Source organism: Lissotriton vulgaris, chromosome 10 (assembly GCF_964263255.1).
Source record: "Lissotriton vulgaris chromosome 10, aLisVul1.2, whole genome shotgun sequence".
Classification (NCBI taxonomy): Eukaryota; Metazoa; Chordata; class Amphibia; order Caudata; family Salamandridae; genus Lissotriton; species Lissotriton vulgaris.
Window position 1 is genome coordinate 667,551,654 of NC_141698.1, and position 23,745 is coordinate 667,575,398.

At 49.6% G+C, this 23,745-nt stretch overlaps 1 protein-coding gene across 1 annotated transcript in view; it reads right to left on the reverse strand.

Moving 5' to 3' along the window:
* NCAPG2 (non-SMC condensin II complex subunit G2) overlaps window positions 1-23,745 on the reverse strand; it is a 431,039-nt gene that overhangs the window by 261,058 nt on the left and 146,236 nt on the right. The window contains exons 14-16 of the mRNA XM_086941500.1: window positions 16,767-16,989; window positions 6,182-6,294; window positions 5,800-5,973 (exon numbers count right to left, since the gene is read on the reverse strand). Of these exons, the coding sequence (XP_086797626.1) occupies window positions 5,800-5,973; window positions 6,182-6,294; window positions 16,767-16,989 (510 nt within the window). The remainder of the gene's footprint in view (window positions 1-5,799; window positions 5,974-6,181; window positions 6,295-16,766; window positions 16,990-23,745) is intronic.

A 23,745-nucleotide genomic window follows, 5' to 3' on the forward strand; every position in this document is an offset into this window, starting at 1 on the left:
GAACCTGCAACCAGTCTTGCAGCCAGTGACCTCTGAAACCCCTGGGAGGACTGCTGCCATCGAAAAAGACTCCAATCTCCTATAGACAGCAGGTCTGTCCAAGGTGAAACAAACTCCAAGGACCATGGATCCAGGGGGACCAGAGTCTCCTGCCCACTCTGCACCCAACGCCCACCTCCCAAGTAGCTCACTTGTGCAGTGAAGTCTCCTCAGCGATCCTGACCTCGTGTCCAGTGCTGGCTGACCTCTCCTGATCTGCATGCCCGCGCCTGCAGTGTGAATCCCGAGGCTCTCCCTGACCATGCCTGGCTCCAGCAAGAAGACTGCATCGTCAAAAGGCACCATTGACCTGAACGAAAAGAGCCCCTACGACCCTCCTACATCTCTACTTACCCCTGCTGTCGTTGATCTTCGTTGATCTTCCCCCTGTAACCTCTGTTGCCACACCTGCAGCCTCTGTGCCAAAAGAAGAGTCCCCATTGAAAAGTATTGGGCACCAGACATTGGAAATTTACAGAACCACCCCTGTGCCACCGGTGGTTTATGTTTGGTGCTGCTTTGTCCACCCCCCCAACCCTGTGCTTAATCTAACTCCCAAAGATTGTCCGCTGCCACTGACCTACTTACCTGTACACATAGGCAACCCCAGTCTGTTGAAAAGCATTGGACCAAACTACAATTTCGACTTCTGCATCTGGCCACTCATTTGCCGCTGGTGGTGCAGTTTTGGTACTCACCTGATCCTTGGCGCAGGCTGACTTTTGGTTCCGAAAACTGATTGTAAGTGCATTACTTACCTGTTTAACTGTGATACTTTTTTCCTATAGGATAACATTGAAGTGTGCTGAAAAGTTCTCCTTCTTGTGTTGTGTGTCCATTATTGATAAATTAGGCAATGAATGTCTTGTACTCCTCTGTGTTAGGCCTACGGTTGCTCGCCTACACTAATACATATAGAGCACTTTGGGTTTTACATTGAGCCCTGTACACTTTTTGGGAAACCCTGGACTCTGTGCACGTATAACCACCTTGTGGTAATAAAACATACAGAGCCAGCTTCCTACAAGCAGCCTTAGGCTTAAGACAAAGGAGTGCAAGACATTTGCAAAATACACACAATGATTAATAAAGGACAGCACGACTCAAGGAGGAGATCCACACCAATTTATAAAAATGGCAAGTACCTTTATATACGATTTGGCATCAGAGAAATATTGTTCAGGTAAGTGAGTTATTGAAAATAAATTCTTTTCACTTTAAAGAGTGGACACTGCAATTTCTGAGTGATGCAATGTCATCCTATGGAAGGAAGAACAAGTTCTGCAAACAGGTACAGTACATCAACTTACAAGATCAATCTGCAGGAGTTAAGGTGAGTGGTGGGCAAGATCCAAGGCAGCACCAACAGTACACCACCAGAGGCATGAGGCGGCAGGGTGCAGTTACAAATCAGCATCAGGAGCCCAACGCGTTTCAATGGGGATCGGTCTCTGTAAAAAGCAGCTGCAGGCTCTGGCTGAAATCCAGTTGGGGTGAACTAACAAGGGGGTTCAAGGCTTGTGAAGCTGAGGGACAGAAGGACACCTGAGGTCCTCTTCTCTGCGGCCCAGGGACAACGGATGCAAAGATGTCTTTAGTTGCCAGGCTTCTCTTTCCGAGTACAGTCAAGGGGGCCTGCGTGCTGAGGCTGCAGGAGACATTGGGGAGTTACAAGGGGTGAAACCACTATGGCCTGGATCTCTGAAGCGCTGGGGAGCTTCATTGGTTTTGGTGGCTCACTTCAACTCAGGCCAGAGAGGACAGGTGCAGTTGTGACTTCAGGTGTCAGGTTTTGGTGGTTCTGGAGGCCTCAAAGTCTTTTCTTTTGGAGTTTTTGCAGGATGCAGGGAATAGTCACACTATACCTCGGGAAGTCTTGGTCTTTATTGCAGGACGAGTTGTCTTTGACACAGATTCGACAGATAAGACAGCAGGGCTGGAGCAGAGCCAGGTGCCCTCTTCAGTCTTCTGCTTTTACGGCTCTTCATATCCTTCTTCGTAGGTCGTCAGGATCTGCTTTCCTAGAGGCAGGGGTTCCCCTAAATACTGAGTTTAGGGGCGTTAAGGGAGTTTAGGGTATTAAATCATGTGCAACTCACAGAAGCCCACCTTAGGGGTGATACTAGCTTGGAGGTGGCACGCCTATCTGACTAGTAAATTCTCCCGCCTGTCCAGGTGCCAAAGTGGCTCAGGACAGGTGGTTGGGGGGGGGGAGGGGGGGGGGGGCGTTGCTTCCTTTCCTTTGGAGGAGCCAGATTCGCTTTCCACAGGGGGCAGCTTCTTTGAAGCTCCATGGCCCAAGGAGACTAATCATCATTTCATCCTGTAGGAGAGGGTATTGCACACTCTTTACAGACAGACTTTTTTTTTGTTCTGGGTCACCTGAGAGCAAAGGTTTTCACCCTAGGTCAGAACAGTGTTTCAGGTGGCAGGCTGACAAAAACCAGTCAGCAACCACACCATAGGCTGGTAAGTTTTCAAAGGGCACCTCTAAGGTGCCCTCTGGGTGCATGTGTTGGTAAACCCAAAACTAGCATCAGTGTGGGTTTACCAATAAGAGATGTTTGATACTAAACATCCCTATTTTCAGTAAAGCCATCATGTAGCTGGGGAACTCGTTTTCACTAATGTCCAGCACATGTTTTTCCATGGCTTCCATGGTCACATGTACTGGCAGTAATGGAACTGACCAGCACAGGGGCACACCTGCTCATGCAGGTATGCCCTCACATGTAGTACTAAGCACCCTGTAGGGGTGTGGAATTAATCAAATATCTACATGTCCAGGAGACAGGTTGCTTCATAAATCTACTTGTCCTGTAAAAAAAATCCATGTCTCTTTGGTGCCACACTGTGCAGCAACAATTATGGCATCATTCTAATTACATCGGAGCTTTGATAATAGTCTCTCTGATTATGAAAGGACTCCTACTATTAAAGGGTTTGAATACAAGAGTCTCTTATTTTGCCACCTTTCTGCAGATACTGGGGCTTGAGGTAGCAGTAAGCAATAGTTCCAGGGTTGAAATGCCCTTTTGATCCTGTGCAAGCCTACTAACTCGCATGTTTAGGGGTTTTTACCAGCTGCAGTCAGAGCTTACATTTCCTTAGAGCACTCACCCTAATAATAAAGGATTCTTGTTTTCGTTTCAGGGAAGACCTGGATTGTCATTTAGGGCTGAACTGGCCCTATCACGAACAGGTTCAAGGCGGATTTCCATATGGCCAGGTCTGAACTGGGGTGGCAAAGAGAACTAAAGAACGATTATGGATTCAACCCAGATCTGTGACTGGGGGTGAGCATTTTAAAGGTTTCAGCGCTTTGTTTGAAAGGTTTCAGCGCTTCGTCCATCATCTCCTTGTGTTTGCTCTGCATTAATTAACTATAAATACAAGTTTGAGCAGCCAAAGGGTTAGTGAAGCAGGGGGTTGCCCTTGACCCCAAACAATATGTCCTGAGCGTCGGGCTTTAGGAATTCCACTACCATGCTTTAGGACTGTCAGGCCTGATGTAGGGGTAACTTACAGGTACCACATGCAGTGGTAGGGAACATGGCACACAGGGATGTGTGTCATGTCATGTTTTCACTTTTGTATACACCAAGACACGCATCCTGCAATGGAAGTCTTGCATGTGCTTGGCGAGGGGCCCCTTAGGGTGACACAATTCGTGTTGCAGCCCTTAGGTTCCCTCTTTAGTATTGCAGGCCCTAGGTACCAGGGTACCATTTTCTAGAGACTTACAGTGGGTGATAAAGGTTTTGTCAATTGGGGGAACAATTGTACAGTTTTAGGAAAGACCACTGGTACTGGGGACCTGGTTAGCAAGAACACAGTACACTTCAGTCAAAGGAGCATCAAATATCTGGCAAAAAGTGGGATGGGGAGTACTGCAACAAGTACCCAGCTTCCTATAGCAGAGCATGGGCAAAAGGGAGAAACAAAGATAGTCCCTCATGCCTGCAAGGTCATGACATCGGCAGTGAACGATACAAATGATCCAGTCAAAACACAGCAAGACCGAAATACTTTTTGGCGGGACAACCACATTAGGGTGTAAAGCCATCAGATCAGGATAAGGGAAGAGAGGTAAACAGCAAAGCAATTGAATCACGAGCAAGGGGCGGAACAAAGTTGAATCTAAATCAAAAAAGAAAAACAATAGGTCTTTTGTAAACAGGTAGCTAAAGCTGTGTGTAGGCAAGATGTAAAAAGGACCAATTTGGCAGGGTTGGTGTTCTGATGCTAAAAAAGCTTACGCACAAAATGACTGATATTATAAACAACAGTGCATGTAGACTTCGAGCAATGTCTCACATGATCAGATGAAGAAATGGTGGGGTAGAATGGCTTGGTTTTAATCCACAGATAGTTAAACATCCACAGCGGTCATCTCAAATGACTTTTGAGGCCAGCAGAAGAGAATTGTTCTACAAATTATGACAAGGGTAGGACACAAACAAAAAGAGGATAATATTTTTGTAATATGTTATGTTATGTTAGTATGAATTTGTAGAGCGCACGTTCGCCCTGGGGTTTCTTGGCGCTGTGTACCGCTGGGGAACCCGTCCTGGCTTTCCCTGTGAGATGGTCCCTATTGGGCATCCTCAAGGTGAAGCCAAGCATCCCCGGCAGTGAGGGGGCGTTGTGGAGATTAAGCAAGCTATTGTCCAGAGTTGCAGCGTGGGACCCATGGTTAGAGAGGCACCGAGGCGAGATTTATCGAGCCCGCTGACATTGGTCCGTACCCTGCCGCGTCGGGAATTGAACCCTGGTCCCAGGCCAACCTCTGCTTCTGGGTCTGCCGCCTCTAACCGGTAAGCCACACTTCTCCTCACAAGACTTAAGCCATACGATCTCAGACCGGATGCATGTGCTCCTTCTAGATTAACAATCATACCAGCTACAAGACATGCAATATTATTCATTTTCTCCTTTGCTAGTCTTGCAAAGAATAGGACAGAGACTACCACACTGATATTTCTTTAATATATTGCAATAATCATTCACTACTCTAGTGCAAGAATGTACAATATGGCTGTATTATCCTACTGACCCACAGCATGAAACAAATGGAGCTCAGACTGTGATATTGAGAAGAAGACTCAACTAAGGAGTCTTTAATCGTTTAGAGATCATAGCACATCAAGCATCATACTGACAATGAACCAATGGTCCCAGGAAGCAACTGTGCAACGTGCGCAGGAAAGGCTGAAGCAAAACTTTCTGCTTCTAAACCCAGAGTGATCAAAAGTCACAGAAGACAAACTGCAATTTGCCTAAGTATCGGTTAGTTTATAGTTACTTCCTGCCTTATGACCTGTATTTATTTGTTCACTATTATTCTATAACATTCTGAAATCTGCTCTGCCACCCTGTTTCCAGGGTCTTTAATGCCTTAACCGCGGCGGCAATTCCGCCGCGGTGCGGGCGTTCTAAAGGGTGGGCGGGGCTGCGTCGCCCAACGGTTGTTCGCAGCACCAGGGAGGGAGCACGGAACGGGTTAAGCACTATCTCAAGAAACATTATAAATAAACAAAAGAAACAGAGATCATAGTGTTGAGATAGCATCAAGCACGCACTAGGCATGAAAGACTGAATGTAATTGCCTAAACATCCATGGTGCACTCTGCCATCCAATATGGGTTAAAGTTTGTGCCTCAGTGTGCCTCAGTGAGCAACAGAAGATTAACAAGAGCTAGTAAAAATTGATCACAGATATTTAGATCAACAATTAAACGTTTAATGCACAAATGTTACCTTAAATATTCTAAAATACTCTGGTAACACGGTAGAAAACTTCTCAATTGTATAAGTTTTGGCTTCTTCATTCTGGTCCAAGGCCTTATGAATACTTCTCCAAAGAATGACCACAATCTCCAACAAACTTGCCATGGATGCACTGTCATGAGTTGATAACACCTCGTCTAGGACCTGAAAGGCAAAAGTACTTGTGAAGTGTAAAGTTAAAAAAATAGGACTGCACTAGTATTTTGAACATTACAAAAACAAACACTGCAACAGCCTAGTTTTTTATGTCAATCTATAAACATCCTGCATGTAAACACTGGAGTGAACATGTTCTACTTCTGAAGTACGGGGCATGATTTCCATATAGTGCATCTACAGCAAACATACTTACACTGGCATTTTCTTTTTCACTTTCTTCCTCTTCATTAGCATCTCCTCTAGCCTCCTTCATTGCTCGCTGAATGCAGGCATTTAAACAACGACGGATCGTCAGCATTAATTTAGCTGAAAACAGAAAATAAATAAAAATACAGCATAAAAAAATGCTCACTCACAAGAACACGTTTACAGATCGACAAAATAAAATAAAGGTAAAAGAACCACAAAACAAGCTATTATGGTTATTGTCGTTTAGAACCTGTTTAAGGTACAGTTAACAATTAATGTGCACTGCAGCGCATTTAGGTCGTCCGCAGTAAGACTTTCCAAACATTTCCATGGCAGGCAAGAGGGAGATTTGTTCTAATATTCTGGAAGTCCGGCAAAAAGGTTGATTTAGCAAAAAGTCCCTAGTAAATTGTTTTGTCTAAATCTTTATTTCTACCATGGTGGATCTTGAACCACAGCTTTCGTTCTATTCTTTAGTAGATTGTGCTTTTTTGTGCTAGTTGGACTACTGTTTCATTTTGTTTTGCTTTTGGCAATATTCATGTTTCAAAGAGGTTTCAATCTGCAGGAAGACGGTATCAATCATCACACAAAGACATTTCTACCTATTACCAAAGAGGACAGCATCAAGCCTGCTGGGCCAAGTTAATTACATTACCCCTCAGCATATGGAACATAGGCCTTCCCACACAGAGAGTAATTCACCTCTCCCATGCTAGCTCGTCATGACCGTTGTGCCGCGCCAAAGCAGGGATAATTCGCCTGCTGGGCGTTCCATTGGAACGGGCGTGGTCATGACGAGCCGAGCTCGTCACGAGCACTGGGGCGCTGCGCGCGCACCTCTCCCACCCCCCCAGCACAGCGGGGAAATTAGCCCTGCAGGGAAGGGGATAACAGTACTTCTCTCAGCTCCAGAGGAGGATGGGTTGGGGAAGAAAATTTGCATTTGCTAATTAACTGTCACACTCTATTGGGCTGAGGACAACCAACACCCACTGAATAAAGGAGGAAGCCCAGATTACTGGCGCCAAAACAGGAGTGAGCTCCTCTCTGAAGTTTTGGGGGAAAGGCAGGCGCGGATAGGTGATACAGCACTCTACGATTGGCCAGGTGTGGCTAGCTGCTAGAACCTTACACCCCCATTTAAAATCTATTGCACAAAGGAGTAAGGGTGCTTTTTACAGGAAGTTCGACGGCAGCCATAGACATCTGGAAGGGCAAATCCCCAGATACCCTAAGGGACTAAGGACCCTGTCCCCATTGAACTCAGGACCAGTGGGTATCTCTAAGGGCCAGTGAGACTCCTTACACCCCCTGAGAACCAATTGGGGGAAAGATTGGGACTCTTGCACCCCAAAAGGAGGAGAGGAGCACCACAGACAATGACCAGAAGGAAAGCTGGCGCAGTAAGATATGGAACCAACTCCCTGCTAAGTAGACCAATCTAGAGGCCTGTTGGTGGATAGGTCTCGCCACCAGGGGTAGAAAAGCCCAGGATTGTCCAAATTGGCCCAATGGGGCCAGAGTTATGGCCTTTTTAAGGCTGGTGTCCTTTGACCCACAACGAGGATTGAAGCATGTGGGCTCCGCCACATCTTTGAAAAATTAACCCGGGCTGGATCAGGGCCTGGGGTCAGTGCCAGATTGGTTTATTAGTTTATCCCAGGAAGGGGACGAGTGTGAGACCCCCCTCCCCATATCTTCAGTTGCCACCGAGAGACCCCACTTTCCCAGGGGACAGCGCAAGATTGAGAGGAGCACCACTGCGCTACCAACTCTTGCATGCCGAAAGAAACAAGGGGCTTCGCTCTCCAAGCCTGGGAGAAGCAGGTGGCCATCACACACGATAAAATATGCCTGCATGGAGCGGGCAGGAAAGAGGCACGCTGCGAACTCTCGTGCCGACTGGGGCAACTAGGGTGGACTTTGCAAGCTGCACTGAACAAGGGGGGGTGCCAAGGTGGGACCGGGCACTTCCGATTTAAAAAAAGATCTGAAAAGGGAAAGGACGTGCTGCGCGAGGCCTTGCACCTGTAAAAAAAAGCGGACTGAGGCGCTAACCTAAAATTCATGTTCGGGGTGAAGGCAGGTCCCTTTATGCACTACGGGGATGTACTCTACATATTTTTCTCGGTTTTGTGGTGTCCCACAATAATCAGTGGCAACACCAACATATTCTAAAAATGCGATTGGGGTTGCAGGAAGGCAGCAGCTCCCCAGAATTTATAACCCCAAGGATTTTCAACTTTTCCAAACCATACCCAAAGCTGGAGCATTTGTTTGACAGCTTGGAGTGTAGTACACTCCAGAGGCTGGTTCTATTGTTGCATTTTATGTGGCCTGGAAGTGTATACAATAAAACACAGAGATGTTATGTTTGTTTTTAATGCTTTATTAACCCTTAAACTTCCCAGTGATTTTTCCTCAACGTTTAAATGTTATATTGATACTAAGGATTGCATTTAGACATGATTAATGACTATAGGGAAATATTGATTTTTAACATGTTTGTTGCTCCTTACCAAACATGACAGCTCTGATAGGATAGCTTGCACTTTAAAAATCAGTGTTTTAAGTATTCATTCAAAGACTGCTGTTCAAATTAGGAATATAAGGATGTCAGCATACAAAGTCGCCCTATTCAATACAAACAGCACTTTTTATGCATGTCAGCTGGTGAATGTGTAAACTGTGCCTTAAAGTTTAACATCTTGCTTGCTATGGATTTGGTTGAGCCATCCTCAGCACCAGTGTTCAGGACTGCTCCAGAACGTCCTGGCAACAGAGGCAGGAAATCCCTCTGATGCAAGCACCAGAGGGATTTCATTTTATTGAATTCAGCCTCAGGAGCTGGGGAAGAGCTTCCCCAGCACCCAAGGCTATGTTTTTTCTTCCCGGAAATGAGATAATCTTCTAATTTGACTTTCACAGTATCCCAGTGCTTGGGGCATATCTCAGCCGTACAAAGCACCGATTTGGATAGGGGAGGTGTCATTAGAAAGGAAAGAATCTCCTCTTTCCAATTGCACCTTTCACTAGTGGACACCTGCTTGGGGATCGTCGCACAAGGGCGAACCCCAAGCACGGATCCACCCACTAGAAATCAGTGACTGTTTGATTGATGGGGGGAGGGATGGGGTTGGACTGTCCCCTCACTATGGGTTAGTGCTCCCCTCCCTCCCTCAGGCCCGAGCAAACTTGACACCAGGGATATTTTTTATAAAAGCTGAATGGGTGTGAGTGGCACTCCCAGGCATCAGGCCTTGCCTCCACGCATTCAAATAACCCCCAGCAGCTGGGTGCGGGTGCGTGGCGAATTGAGAATTTGGTCTCATCTCGCCTTTCTCTTCCAGGTCGGTCGGCCATCTTTAAGATGGTCTCGCTGCTGCGCTTGCTATACCAGTTACAGAATCATCCATTCCCTGTTAGGCCCTCTTGTTTCCGCCAGGTTCATTCGGTCCTGGGACAGTTTCTTTGGGCAGATGGGGCACCCACGGTAGCGTTACCGACGTGTTATTAGTCCACGTATTGTGGGGGCTGGCCACCTCGGATGTCCAGTCCTAATATGTGGCCTCATAACTCCATATATTGAACGAATGGTGGCATGTGGATCGCTCTGATCCTGCCCATGCAGTGGAGCTGTGCCAGATGGGTTCCTATTCCTTACATACAGTCTTATATTCTGCCTCTATCTGCAAGACACTGCCGTCCACCAAGAGGGTAGTCTTCCAGGTGTGGAGGCAGGCCCTGCGCAGGATGGGGCGGTGGGGCAGGCTGACACGGGAGACTCCTCTTTGGTCCAATGGCAGATTACCACAACGTGCAGGCTTGTTTTTTTTTTCCGAGACTGGGATAATATTGGGATCTCTACCCTAGGGGACGTTATGCGTGGCACGGTCTTAAAATCTTTCCAGGATCTTCAGCCTGAATATCAGGTGCTGAAAACACATTTTCTTTTTCAATACTTGCAGTTTAGATACGCCATCCTTCCCAGCATTGCGGATCTGGAGTCTCTTTCAGAGTTTAGTCCTGTTGAAGCTAAAGTATTTATGGGTGACCCATAAAATTTCCAAGATATATCAAACTCTGGTGACAAATTGCCCCACCACTTTAGATAAACTTAGGGTGAGGTGGGAGGATGACCTTGGTCCCCTGGATGTAGAAAACTGGAAGGAAGCGCTTGCGTCCCCTCGAGGAGCGGCGATAGCTATGCACCTTCGATCCAATTTAATTATCTTCACTGTGTTTACTATACCCGCATCAGGTTGTGAAGGGTGGGCTTGATAGAGGCCCAGGAGTGGCTCTGCAGATGGTACCCTGTTTCACACAATTTTTGCAGAGCGCAGTGCTTGAAAGGTTCTGGCGGGGGTTTTTGGCTGCCTTGCTGAGGTCTTGGGGTGGGAGCTCCCGCACTCCCCTAAACTGGTGCTGTTACATATAATGGAGGGGGGGAATATTAATAAGTGCCATCTGATGCTACTGGGCTTTACGCTGGCTAAACTGGACATTGCCCGTAATTGGAAGGCTGGGGCTCCACCTCAGCTCTCGGCTTGGAAGAATGGTTTAGATTTCAATATGGGTCTTGAGGTTCTGATCTTGAAGGCACGAGGATGCCCGCTGAAGCATTTTAAGATCTGGAGGAGGTGGGCGACGTATCGGGGTTTGGACCTAGAGTGTCCTGCTGTGAGGGACGTGGCAGTTGACTGTTAAGTGGAGCAGGAGTTGTGGTCCTGTACCTCTAAGGTCCTGCGGATAATGCTTTTTCATGTGCAGGCAAATCTGTATTATTATCAGTGTGATGCAAAGACGGTGCGGGCGTGGGGGGATTTGTTTATTTATTATTTCAGTTTTTGCATAATGTATATATCAAAAGTCAACGCAATATGTTATGTGTAACATGTGGTAGTCTGTCTCTAGGTTACAGAGCTCTGCATTGTATTTGACAAGTGACATAATAAAAACTGTAAAAAATAAAAAAAATAAAAAAATAGCCTCCAGCAGTTTTTCTGACACCCAGATAGAAGGGGTTTCCTCCAATCTGCCCCGATGGAGGGGCACAAAGTCTACTAGACACCAGGAAAATGTGTTCAGTTTTGTATTTGTATTTGTATACAATTATAGCATTACTGTATGCAAAATAAACATGACAAAACAAAACACATGCAGGCAGCAATAGTCCCCGATCAAAAAGCAATAAAAGAATCCACATCACCATCCCAGAAGCCCATAATGGTTCCACCATCTGCCCCCAACTTTGTAGTATTTTTTAGGACAGCCACGTGCCGCATAGGTTTCCTCCACCATTGAGATCCCAGTCCATGGCACTCTGCCACGCATGAAAGTCCGGAGCAGTCCTCGAGATCCACTTCCGGGCAATCTCGTGCTTCCCCAACAGGGTCCCCAACCCTACCAGGTGTCTTCAGCTCTTCTGCCCCCAGCTTCTCCATTAGGCCAAAAAACGCAATCTGAGGGAAACAGTCTATCGGCCTCCACAACACATCTGCCAAAACCCCACAATATATGGAACCAATATCATTGTATGACAGGGACAACCAAAGGAGATGATAGAACTCTACGTTATAAGCACCACAGCGATGGCATGTGGGTGATGGGAGTTTACCCTCATTCCACAGCTGTTCTAGCATCAAACAAGTCATGTGGAGAACATTAAGTTGGATCATGCAGAGCCAGGTGGCGATAGCAAACTCCCAAGTTGCCATAAGTGATTCCCTCCAATCTTCATCCTTCTGCGAGTACGGAGAGGCAAGAATAGGTCTGGTGACTTTAGGGACCTGTAAATCCGAGGTCGAGGCCTACTGGGGACATACAGGTTTTTATCTCCATGGGGTGTACTAAGGGGCCTCCCCTAAAGAGGGTGTGAAGGAAGCTGGCTCTTTATGTGATATGTCATTAAGTTGGTATAACAGGTAAACAGCATAGTGGTTGCCTTATGCTTGGACAAGGGCTTGCTAAGAAATCCCAAAGTGCTCTATTAGATGGTAGTGTGGTCGAGCAGCCGAAGGCTTAATAGAGAGGAGTGCAAGACATTTGCAAAATATACACCGTGAATAGTAAATGACAGCACAACTCAAGAGGGAGATCCACATCAATTTATAAAAATACCAAGCCCCTTAATTTATGATTTGGCATCAGAGAAAAATAGTTCAGGTAAGTGCATTTTTTAAATAAATTATTTTCACTTTAAAAAGTGGACACAGTGCAATTTCTGAGTTCTGCAATGTTATCCTATGTAAGACAGAACAAGTTCTGCAAACCGATTGAGTACATCGACTTACAGGCACAATCTCCAGAACTTAAGGTGTGTGATGTGCAAGGTCCAAGGCAGCACCAGCCGTACACAACCAGCAGAACAAGGGCGGCTGAGTGCAAAACAGCGTCAGGAGCAATAGGTCTCAATGGAGATCGGTCTCTGTAAAAAAATGTTTTAATTGTTTTTAAAAAAAGGCGCTGCAGGTTCTTCTGGCTATGAAGCCAGTCCGGGTGACCCAACGAGGGGGGTTCACGGCTAGCAATGCTCAGGACCTGGAGACACCTGGGGTCCTCTTCTCCACGGCCTGGGGGCAAAGGATGCAGAGGTGTCTTTAGGCGTCGGGTTTCACTTACCGGAAGCAGTCGCAGGACCTGCGGGCAAAGGCTGCAGGAGACATCGGGGCATCCATGAGGGGTGTCACCATTATGGACTCGAGATTTGGAGGGCTGGGGACCTTGTCGCCAGCGGTGGCCCACTTCAACTCCAGCTGGAGGCAACGGGTGCAGTGGTGGCTTCGGGTGTCGGGTTTTGGCAGTTCCGGAGACCTCAGAGTCTTCTCCTTTGGAGTTCTTTGGAAGAGGCCCGCTGTTCACATGTCGTCTTGTCCTTTATTGAAGGCAGGCAGTCCTCCCAGGTTTTGGAGGCACTCGGCTTCAGAAAGAATCATCTTTGGTGCAGGGTCGACAGAAAACTGTCAACAGGACAGCAGGGATGAGACAATATCAGGTTCTCTGTTCAGTCTTCCGCGGCTCTTTGTGTCTTTTTTGTAGGTCATCAGTTTCTGCTTCTCTGGCACCAGGAACTCCCCATAATATTAAATATAGGGGTCTTAGGGGAGTGTAGGGTAGTAACCAGTGGGCTACCACCCCCTTGGAGTCACTACAGCACTATAACCCGTCCCAAAATTCCTAAGTATGCAATCACAAAGGTGGCTACTTCGGATAAATCATGCTCACAGTAGCCCAACTTAGGGGTGGTACTAGCCTGGTGGTGGCACGCCTACCAGTGGCTATTTTTTCCACCTGTCCAGTTGCGAAGATGGCTCAGGACAGAGGGAGAGCCTTCCTCTCCTTTGAGGGGAGCCAGATTTGCATTCCAAAGGCAGAAGCTTCTTTGAAAACCACCCTCTTCCCAGACAGGCTTTTGTTCTGTGTCTCCTGAGAGCAAAGGCTCTCACCTAGGAGGTCAGAACACTATTTCAGGTTGCAGGCTGGCAGAAACCAGTCAGCAAGCCCACCAGAGGCTCGTAGGTTTTAAGAGGGCACCTCTAAGGTGCCCTCTCAGTGCAAGTATTGGTAAATCCGACACTGGCATCAGTGTGGGTGTAACAATATGAGATGATTGATAGCAAAACATCCCTATTTTCAGTGAAGCCATCATGTAGCTCGGGAAGTGGTTTTCACCAGTGTCCCCCACATTGTTTAAAATGGCTTCACTAGTCACTTGCACTGACCAGCACAGGGACATATCTGCTCATGCAGGTATGCCCTTACATGTAATACTTCGCACCATGCCTTACAACTGTTAGGCCTGCTGTAGGGGTCACTTACAACCATTACATGCAGTGTTAGGGACATGACACAGCTTTTAAAGAAAGAAGAATGGTACTGGGCACCTGGTGAGCAGGGACGCAGTACACTTCAGTCAAAGTTGCATCATAAAGCAAGCAAAATGTGTGTTGGGGGCGGGGTACTGCAACACAAACCTAGCTTCCTACAGGGCTGATAAGATAAGGCATGACAGAACTGTAGAAAGCACAAGAACTGAGTGCGGTGTAAATGAAAGTCAGCCTACAGCTCCAAAAATTAAAGTATAGTAGAGCCCTGCTATACATCCCCAAGCAGAAAGATGCCAATCGGATCCCTTCGTCCAAACCCCTCCTAGCCCATCACATGATTGAGAAAAGTGCCCAGCCAAAGAGGATTCTGTAGCATTATCCGACGCCACCCAACTAGTCCATTTATTAGCTTTCCCCCAGATCCAAAAAAAAACACCCCATGAGATCTGGTACAGCAAAAGGAATCAGTGACCCATATAAGCGATACCTAATCATTTCCCATGAGCTAAAGCTTCACACAGTATATACTGGGTAATACGGCAGCCTGCCACCCTTGCAGTGATTCATTCAGGACCACCAAGTGGGAAGCCCCACCAGGGAGTTTTTTGTATTGCTACAAGGTGTGGGGGTAGCCTGCCCAGCCACCTACAAATAAGGCCTAGCCTCAACACCAACAGTCGTTCTGCCCCTCGGGGGCCTTAAGCATCCCCATCTTTTTGACAAGAAGGTGAATTTAGATTTTTGATGCTTTTTTGTAATTTATTTTTTACATATGGGTAGGGCAGAGTTGGGCTACGTCCTAATATCGTCCAACTTCTATGCTGAATGGCTGCACTTATCAGGCTCAGGTCAGCTGCCACTTGGAGAAACTTACTAAATCTAGGCACTTCTGAAAAGTAAACACCTGTGGCAGTCCAAGACGGTGTGCGTCAGGTGGATTCCACAATATTTTCTTATCCACAATGCCATGAAAACCTCAGACTCTGCCTAGATATGTACATTTTCCTTGCATTTCTGTGTCGTGAACTTCTGGAAATATCTGGAATCCAACATTTTCCTACAACCCAGCGTTCGCCCACTTGTCTCAATAAAACTGCTACCCCACTTACTGCGAAAAATGCTACCCTACTTAATGCTCACTGCGAAAAATGCTACCCCACTTAATGTTACCCCACCTACTGCGAATTGGCCTATTGTCTCCGAACAGGAACAACTCAAACCAGCGCCAATTAGAGGCGCACAGTGAGACTCACATTGACACAGGTTTTATGACTGCCTGTACAGTACAGTACAGTATAGGTACAGTAGGCCCGCCTCACAAGTGACGTAGCAAAAAACATTTGGAGGCCTAACGCACAAGTTACTTACCTTCGGTAACGATATATCTGTAAGAAACAGTAGTTAGTATTAGATTCCTTACCTTAGAATATCCCCAGGCGTCAGACTGCATCCGGAAAATTTTGCGTAGCAGTACCCCTGCGCGTCGGTAGGCGTCGTCTGCGGCTCCGCGTCCATCGTCGGCATCGTTGGCGCCGGGATGACGTCGGAGTACTTGGACGCCGCCCTCGCACGCAGACGTCAGTTCTTATACACAGCTTTTCTGCGCCAGAAACGCAGAGCCATGATAAAAACTAACACTGGTGCCATGAAACTAGGGCCCTGAAAAGGGATGACCTTAACCCTAGATATCGGTTCGCAAAACGGGTAGGATGGGTGGGGCGATAAGGAATCTAATACTAACTACTGTTTCTTACAGATATATCGTTACCGACGGTAAGTAACTTGTGCATCTGAAAGAAACAGGTTAGTATTAAATTCCTTGAATTAGAATAGATACCCCAGCAGTACCAACCCCGGTGGTGGGTCTGCGAACCAATGATCATACCAGAAAGTCCTGGAGAACGGAACGGCCGAAAAAGCCATCTCTCTGGACTTGGCTGTCCAGGCAGTAGTGTCTTGCGAACGTGTGCAGCGAAGCCCACGTAGCTGCCTGACAGATGTTCTGCAAGGGGACTCCACGACCCAGGGCAGTAGCCCCTGCTCTCATGCAGCATGAAAGCAGAACAGGGATTGGATAGGGAGTATCTGATGCTGTCGCAGGGACTGCTTGGAGAAAGAAGCAGAGGAACACCGACGCACGAGGCAGTCTGGTAAGATTAATTTATGATTAACCCCCTCTGCGCTCCCCCGCGCTCACACCACAGTCCCTCCACCCACCCCACCACGTTTTGTGTCAACCGTCACCGAGATAAACAACATAAAGTGCTTAATAAACTTCAGTTGGTGCAGAACGCTGCGGCCAGGGTACTGCTCAACATTCCAAAACATCACTCCATTTCCCCTTTTATTCACAATCTGCACTGGCTCCCAGTGAGAAGTCGCACAAAGTTCAAGGCTCTATGTATAGCTTATAAAGCTATTAACAATACGGGACCAGGGTTCCTCAAATCAGCATTTAAACCTCCGGAGGCACCAAGAAATCTCCGTTCATCTTCAGCCCATCTTTTGAACGTCCCACCCACAAGAAAGGTCAACTGGGGTGACAGACGCTTCATAGTGGCTACTGCCAGACTGTGGAACTCACTCCCTCTGTGTATTAAGATCTGCTCCACGCTATTTACTTTTAGGAAACAACTTAAGACCTGGTTGTTTACACAATAGATGCTTTAGTTTGTGCAGTTTCTGATCTTTATAGCGCCAAAACACCTCCGGGTATTTGCGCGCTAAACAAATTGCAAAAATAAATAAATAAATAAATACCTATGTTGGTTGGTGCAGTATGCTCGTAGGCATATTGATAAAACTTTCTGGCTGCAGCAGGGTTCATCTGGATTAGCGTCACACACCGCTCACACCACACTTCCTCTGGTTGATTGACAGGATAGAAAGAGTTGAACAGGAGGTTTACTATACGCCGGGACACAGGGCGGGAATCAACTTCAAGGCGAGCTAGAATGTGCTCCATGGGACAGATTTTCCAGAACTGCACAAAGGACAGAAAAGCAGCGATTACTACAAATCCACAAAATACACATTTTTTAAATATAAAACAGAAGTCTCTACAGGGTTTTAGGTATAAAAAGGGCACTGTATATGAGACGAAGAAGAGGTAGTTCCGACTTCATTGCCTACTGTTCTGACAATGTTATATCACGTCACCAACCAAACTTGTGTTTCAAGCTGCATGGGAACAGTAGTTTATGTGGGTCTCTTCTCTTTTGCATTCAGCTATGGTATGATTGTCATGGTGGCTCTAACACAGAGCCACTGGCTTAAATACCAATTCTAAATCTGGTAATTCACTGCCATGACAGAGCAACTATGGCACACAAAAATTGTTTCCCAATGTTTCTACATTGAAGGAATTTCTAAACTGCTTTAACAGGGCTATGAGAGATCTTGCCCGTGTGATGCTGGCTCTCTGCTCCAGAGGAGTAAAAAAAGCACATCTTTAGGCCAGAGGGAAGCCAGAGTGGTGTGGGTGGATGGCAGGCACCATGTATTATTTAAAGATGTTTGTTTGCAGTTGCGGTCGCTCGAAGAGAAGGTTGTGTGGGAGAGAGGCAGGACTCTTTTTTAAATTTGTTTGGGGAGTGGGTGGTGGGGTAACACGGAGGGTGAGCATTGGTTCCTGTCTTTCAGACCGGTCTGGCTAGATGTGTCCTGCCGGTGTTCCGTTTCCTCTTCTACGGATTCCGTTGGGTGTTGGGCCTGTGTTTGAGATTTCTATTGGTTGCGGCTTCGGCATAGAAGCGCGACTGGCGCCTTTGCAGGCGCACACGAACAAGTAACTACCTTCAGTAACAATATATCTGGAAGAAACAGTAGTTAGAATTAGATTTCTTACCTTAGAATATCCCCAGGTGTCAGACTGGATCCGAAAACTTTTGCGTAGCAGTACCCCTGCGCGTTGGTAGGCGTCGTCTGCGGCTCCGCGTCCGTCGTCGGCATCGTCTGCGCCGCGATGACTTCGCCGGAGTACTCAGATGCCGTCCTCGCATGCGGACGTCAGTTTTTATACACAGCTTTTCCGTGCCAGAAACGCAGAGCCATGATAAAAACCAACACTGGTGCCATGAAACTTGGGACCTGAAAGGGGGTGACCTTAACCCTAGATATCGCTTCGCAGAACGGGGAGGATGGGTGGGGCGGTAAGGAATCTAATGCTAACTACTGTTTCTTACAGATATATCGTTACCGAAGGTAAGTAACTTGTTAATCTGAAAGAAACAGGTTAGTATTAGATTCCTTACGTTAGAATAGATACCCCAGCAATACCAACCCCGGTGGTGGGTCTGCGAACCAATAATCCCACCAGAAAGTCCTGGAGGACGGAACGGCCAAAGAAGCCATCCCTCCGGACTTGACTGTCCAGGCAGTAGTGTCTTGCAAACGTGTGCAGCGAGGCCCACGTAGCTGCCTGACAAATGTCCTGCAAGGTGACTCCCCGACCCAGGGCAGTAGTAGCCGCCGTGGCCAGAGTGGAATGGGCCCTCAGCCCCACAGGAGGTTCCTTCTTAGCCAAGGAGTAGCATGCATTGATACACAACACGACCCACCGAGAGATGGTCTGCTTGTGTACCGTCTGTCCCTTCTTAGCGTCCATGTAACCAACAAAGAGTTGGTCATCCACCCGGAACTGGTGTGCGATCCAGATAAAACAAGAGCGCACGTTTTGGGTCCAGACAGTGGAGCCGCTCTTCCTCTTTTGAGGGATGCGAGGCGGAAAGAAGGTGGGCAAGGTGATGGACTGCCCGATGTGGAAGGCTGTGACAACCTTGGGCAGGAAAGAGGGTCTTGTCCGCAACACAACCTTGTCCGGATGGACAGAAAGGAAAGGAGGTTTGGAAGAAAGAGCCTGGAGCTCACTCCCTCTCCTGGCAGAGGTGATGGCAACCAGGAAAGGAGTCTTCAGAGTAAGAAGGCGAAGAGGACAGTTATGAAGTGGCTCAAAAGGAACGCACATCAGGTAGGTAAGAACAAAGTTCAAGTCTCACTGAGGCATCACGAATGGAACAGGGGGAAACGTGTGTGATGCCCTTCAAAAACCTATTTACAATAGGGGACTTGAACAAAGATGGCTGATCAGGTAGCCTTAAAAAGGCTGAAAGGGCAGAAAAGTTACCTTTAAGAGTGCCCAGAGCAGAGCCCTGCTGGGCAAGAGAAAGAAGGAAGAGGAGAACCTCAGAAAGAGGGGGGGGGAAGAGAGGATCCACAGCCTTTGCTGTGCACCATGCCACAAATCTGTTCCACCTGCAGGCGTATACCGACTTTGTGGAGGGACGCCTGGCTGCCAGAATCACAGTACAGACTTCAGGAGGCAAGTCACATGGCCTCAACTGCCGCCGCTCAATCTCCAAGCATGTAGGTGGAGACTGGACAGGTTCAGGTGGAGGACCGTCCCCTGCTGCTGCGACAGAAGGTCCTCCTGAAGAGGCAGACAAACCGGGGAACTGACAGACATACCGAGTAGCTCGGGATACCAGTACCTTGGTGCCCAGTCCGGAGCCACAAGGATAATTTGGGCCCGGTCGCGCTTGATCTTCTTCAGCACTCTGGGCAGAAGTGGTATAGGCTGAAAGGAGTACAACAGACCGCAACTCCACTCGCGACGAAAAGCGTCTCCGAGCAAATGCCGCCTTGGAAATTCCAACGCCCAGAACTGATGACATTGCGCGTTCTCTTCTGTGGCGAATAGATCTAACCAAGGCTCTCCCCACTGCAGAAAGAGGCCTTGCGCCACGTCCGAGTTTAGACGCCATTCGTGATCCATCATGCACAGTCGGCTGAGCTCGTCCGCCCTGACGTTCAGAGAACCTGCAGGTGTTGAACCACCAGGGTCACGCCCTGATGTTCCAGCCACTGCCAGAGGCGCAGAGCCTCCTGGCAGAGGGTCCACGACCCCACCCCGCCCTGTTTGTTGGAGTACCACATGGCGGTGGTGTTGTCCGTGAACACCTGCACTACACTCACCCGGACAGAGGGGAGTAATGCCTTCAGTGCTAGACTTATCGCCCTCAGCTCCAAAAGGTTGATATGGAGATGGGACTCCGCCGGAGACCAGAGGCCTCTAATCTCCGCCTCTCCCATGTGGCCTCCTCAACCTAGGAGGGACGCGTCCGTCACAACTACGTGCTCCGGTTGGGGTAAGGAGAGGGACCTGCCGCTGACCCAATCACGGTCCGTGAGCCACCACTGCAGCTGTCTCGCAGTGCCCTCCGAGATCAGGACATGGTCGGACAAGTTGCCCTGATGCTGGGCCCACTGAAACTTCAGGTCCCACTGTAGAGCCCGCATCCGCCACCGGGCGTGATGCACCAGAAGGAAGCAGGAGGCCATCAGCCCCAGCGTCAACCTGACCGAGACCCGGGATAAAGGCTGAAAGATTGGAATCAGAGCCTGAATATCCTGAACCCGCTGTTCGGGAGGATAAACCCGAAACTGCGCAGAGTCGAGAACCGCTCCGATGAAGAGGAGCTTCTGAGAGGGGCACAGGTGTGACTTTGGCACATTGATGGAATACCCAAGCTGGTGCAGGAGGTCTGCCATTGTCTGGAGGTGGCTGATGACTGTCTGGGGCGAGCCCGCCTTCAACAACCAGTCGTCGAGGTAGGGGAAGACTGAAACCCCTAACCTGCGGAGATGAGCTGCGACCACCGCCATCACCTTTGTGAACACCCTTGGGGCGCTGGTAAGGCCAAAGGGGAGCACGGTAAACTGAAAGTGCCCGTGGCCTACCGTGAACCGCAGGTAGCGCCGGTGGGCCGGCAGGACGGGAATGTGGAAATAAGCGCCCTGCAAGTCCAACGCTACCATCCAGTCTCCTGGGTTCAGGGCAGCTAAGACCTGAGCCAGTGTCAGCATCTTGAACTTCTCCTTCCGGAGGAAGCCGTTGACGTTCCGTAGGTCCAAGATAGGGCGTAGGCCCCCTTTGCCCTTCTTGGGTACCAGTAAGTAGTGGGAGTAACAACCACATCCTACTTCCGGCCCAGGAACGCGTTCGATGGCCCCCTTGGCCAAGAGGACCGTAACTTCCTTGCAGAAGTTTCAAGTGGTCCCCCGACACGTAGTGGTATTGCAGTGGCATGGCTGGAGGGGTCGCCTCGAAGGGGAGGGAGTAGCCCCTTCGGACGATTTGCAACACCCACCTGTCCGAAGTGACAGCGCGCCAGTGGAAGTGGTGATGGCGAACCTGCCCCCCACTGGCGTCACATGGGCCTGAAAGCACGTACTAGGAGGCTTTAGAGGCGGATGCTGAGGGGGAAGGTGTGGACTGGCCTCGCCGTTGTCCCAGGCCGCCGCCATGGCCGTTTCCACAGCCTCCACCACGTTAGATGTTAGTCTGCGGTGCGTGGCTGGCAGCACGTGTGGGAGCGCCCCTTCCTTGGCCACGAAAGGAGCGAAAGGCACCAGTTTGCTGGCGCGGGGCCGAGAGGCCAAAGGACTTCGCTGTAGCCCTGGAGTCCTTAAAGCGCTCAAGCGCATGGTCTGCCTTGTCGCCAAAAAGGCGACGACCATCGAACAGCATGTCCATAAGAGTGTTCTTGACATCGGGCGAAAAATTGGCGGACCTCAACCAGGCGTGGCGACGAATCGCCACCGTCGTTGCCATCGCTCTGCCCAGTGAGTCAGTGGTATCCAGCCCACAGCGGATAGAAAACCGTGCTGCATCTCGACCCCCTGCAAGGGCTTGGGTGAGTTTAGTCCTGACCTCCGCCGGACATTCTGGCAGCACGGTCGCAACCGTGTCCCACAGAGAGTGGGTGTAGCGGCCCAAGAGGCACGCGGTGTTGACTGACCGCAGTCCCAAACTCAGGGAGGAGAATACTTTCTTACCGTATTGCTCGTACCTCTTGGATTCCCGATCGGGCTGGGCCGTCGGGAATGCGGTCTGCGAGTTGGAGGCCTGGATGACCAGACTCTCGGGGGTGGGATGGGTGGACATGAAGCAAGGGTCGCCCGGAGCCGGGCGGTGGCGTCTGGCCACGTTCCTATCTACAGGCTGACCTGTAGCGGGCTTGGAGTAAGTGCCCAAAAGAACATCTGGCAAGGCCTCATTAAACGGCAGCAGATTCTCAGCCGAGCTTGACTGCGGCTTAAGGACCTCAGCGAGGTAGGTCCTCACGGCCGCGATGGGGAGCTCCAGGCCCAAGGCCTTGGCTGCCTGCATCAGCACGACACTGTAGGCAGCCCCCTCCTCCGAAGCCACAGTGGGAGAGGAGACAAAACCAGTGTCTGGCGAGGTGTCCGGCCCACTGGCATTCCCAAGCTCACCTGTCCAGTCCTGCTGAAACTGACACTCCCGGGCCAGAGGATCCTCAGACCCCTCCCAATCCCCTCGTCACTTATCTCCTGGTAGTCAGTTTCAAAGGATGGGGCCGGAAGTAAAAATCTCCAAGCGACGTCGAGAGCGGCGCATAGCGGCGCCAGAACCGAATCGAGGGTAGGATCGGGGACGGCGTCGTCCTGGGACGGCGCCGGAGTCGACACCCTGGGGGCCGGCCCCGGCGAGGTCATAAGGTCGACCGGCGACGACCCGGATCCGGAACCGGATCCAGTGAAGGCCTGCGGCGCCGGGACCGAAGTCGCCGGCGGCACCAGGGCCGAAGCACCTGACGGCGTCGGAGCCGGAGCACCCGGCCCGCTAGGCCCCCCCCAGCCGGGGTCGCTGGGCCCGAAAGCACCGCGGAACCCGGCGGAGGAGGGAGAGACCTCATGGCCATGAGGTAGCGCTCGATCTCCTCCGGCGTCGCGTCATGCCCAGGGACCGGAAGGTATGGGGCAGGCCGCGACGCCCGTGACTCCGTCGGAGCCGCGTGGGTGTTGTCACCCGAAACCGAACATCGCGCGAGGGGTGGGTCGGAAGACCGATGACGCCTTTCCCACCGCTCATGCCTCTTACCTGAGGATCTTGATCCCGAAGACCGATGCTGACTTCCAGAGCTATGATGGCTCCGACCTCGCAACCGGTCCCTCAACCTCCTGTGGGACCGGGACCTCGAACGGCGCGGGGCTGACTGCCAAAGCTCAAGCTGCTTGCAGGACCGCTCCCGCCTAGCCTTGAAAGTCAGGGCCCGGCAGTCGGAGCAGGTTTGGTCGCCGTGTTCGAGGCCTAGACACTAAAGACACCGGCGATGGGGGTCGGTAACCGACATCAGTCGGCTGCACTTGGAGCAGGGTTTAAACCCGGGCATCCCTACCGGCACCGTCGGAGTCAATCGACTCGAAAAACAGATCAAAAAGATCATAAATGTAGTAAAAAATGACTAAAGGGTCCTACTTCTCCAGATCTGCGCTTAGCTGGCGCGGAAAAAAGAACTGACGTCAGCGCGCAAGGGCGGCGTCTAAGTACTCCGGCGACATCATCACGGCGCAGACGACGCAGACGACGGACGCGGAGCCGCAGACGACGCCTACCGACGCGCAGGGGTACTGCTAAGCAAAAGTTTCCAGAGCCAGTCTGACGCCTGGGGCTATTCTAAGGTAAGGAATCTAATACTAACCTGTTTCTTTCAGATATGTAGTTGTCCAGAGCGTATTCCCATGTTGATGATGGTATTTCTAAAGCCTCCAAGGGATGCTTCTTCTCCTCTTGTAAGGGATATCTGCTCTGCTTCAGAGGTTCAGTCATCTATATCAGAAGTGCAGGCATCTAACTCTTTCCCGGCAGCTGCCGTGGGAACCAGAGCTGACCATCTTTGCTCATTTGGTATAATACTTGTTCTTGAGGGACTGTCAT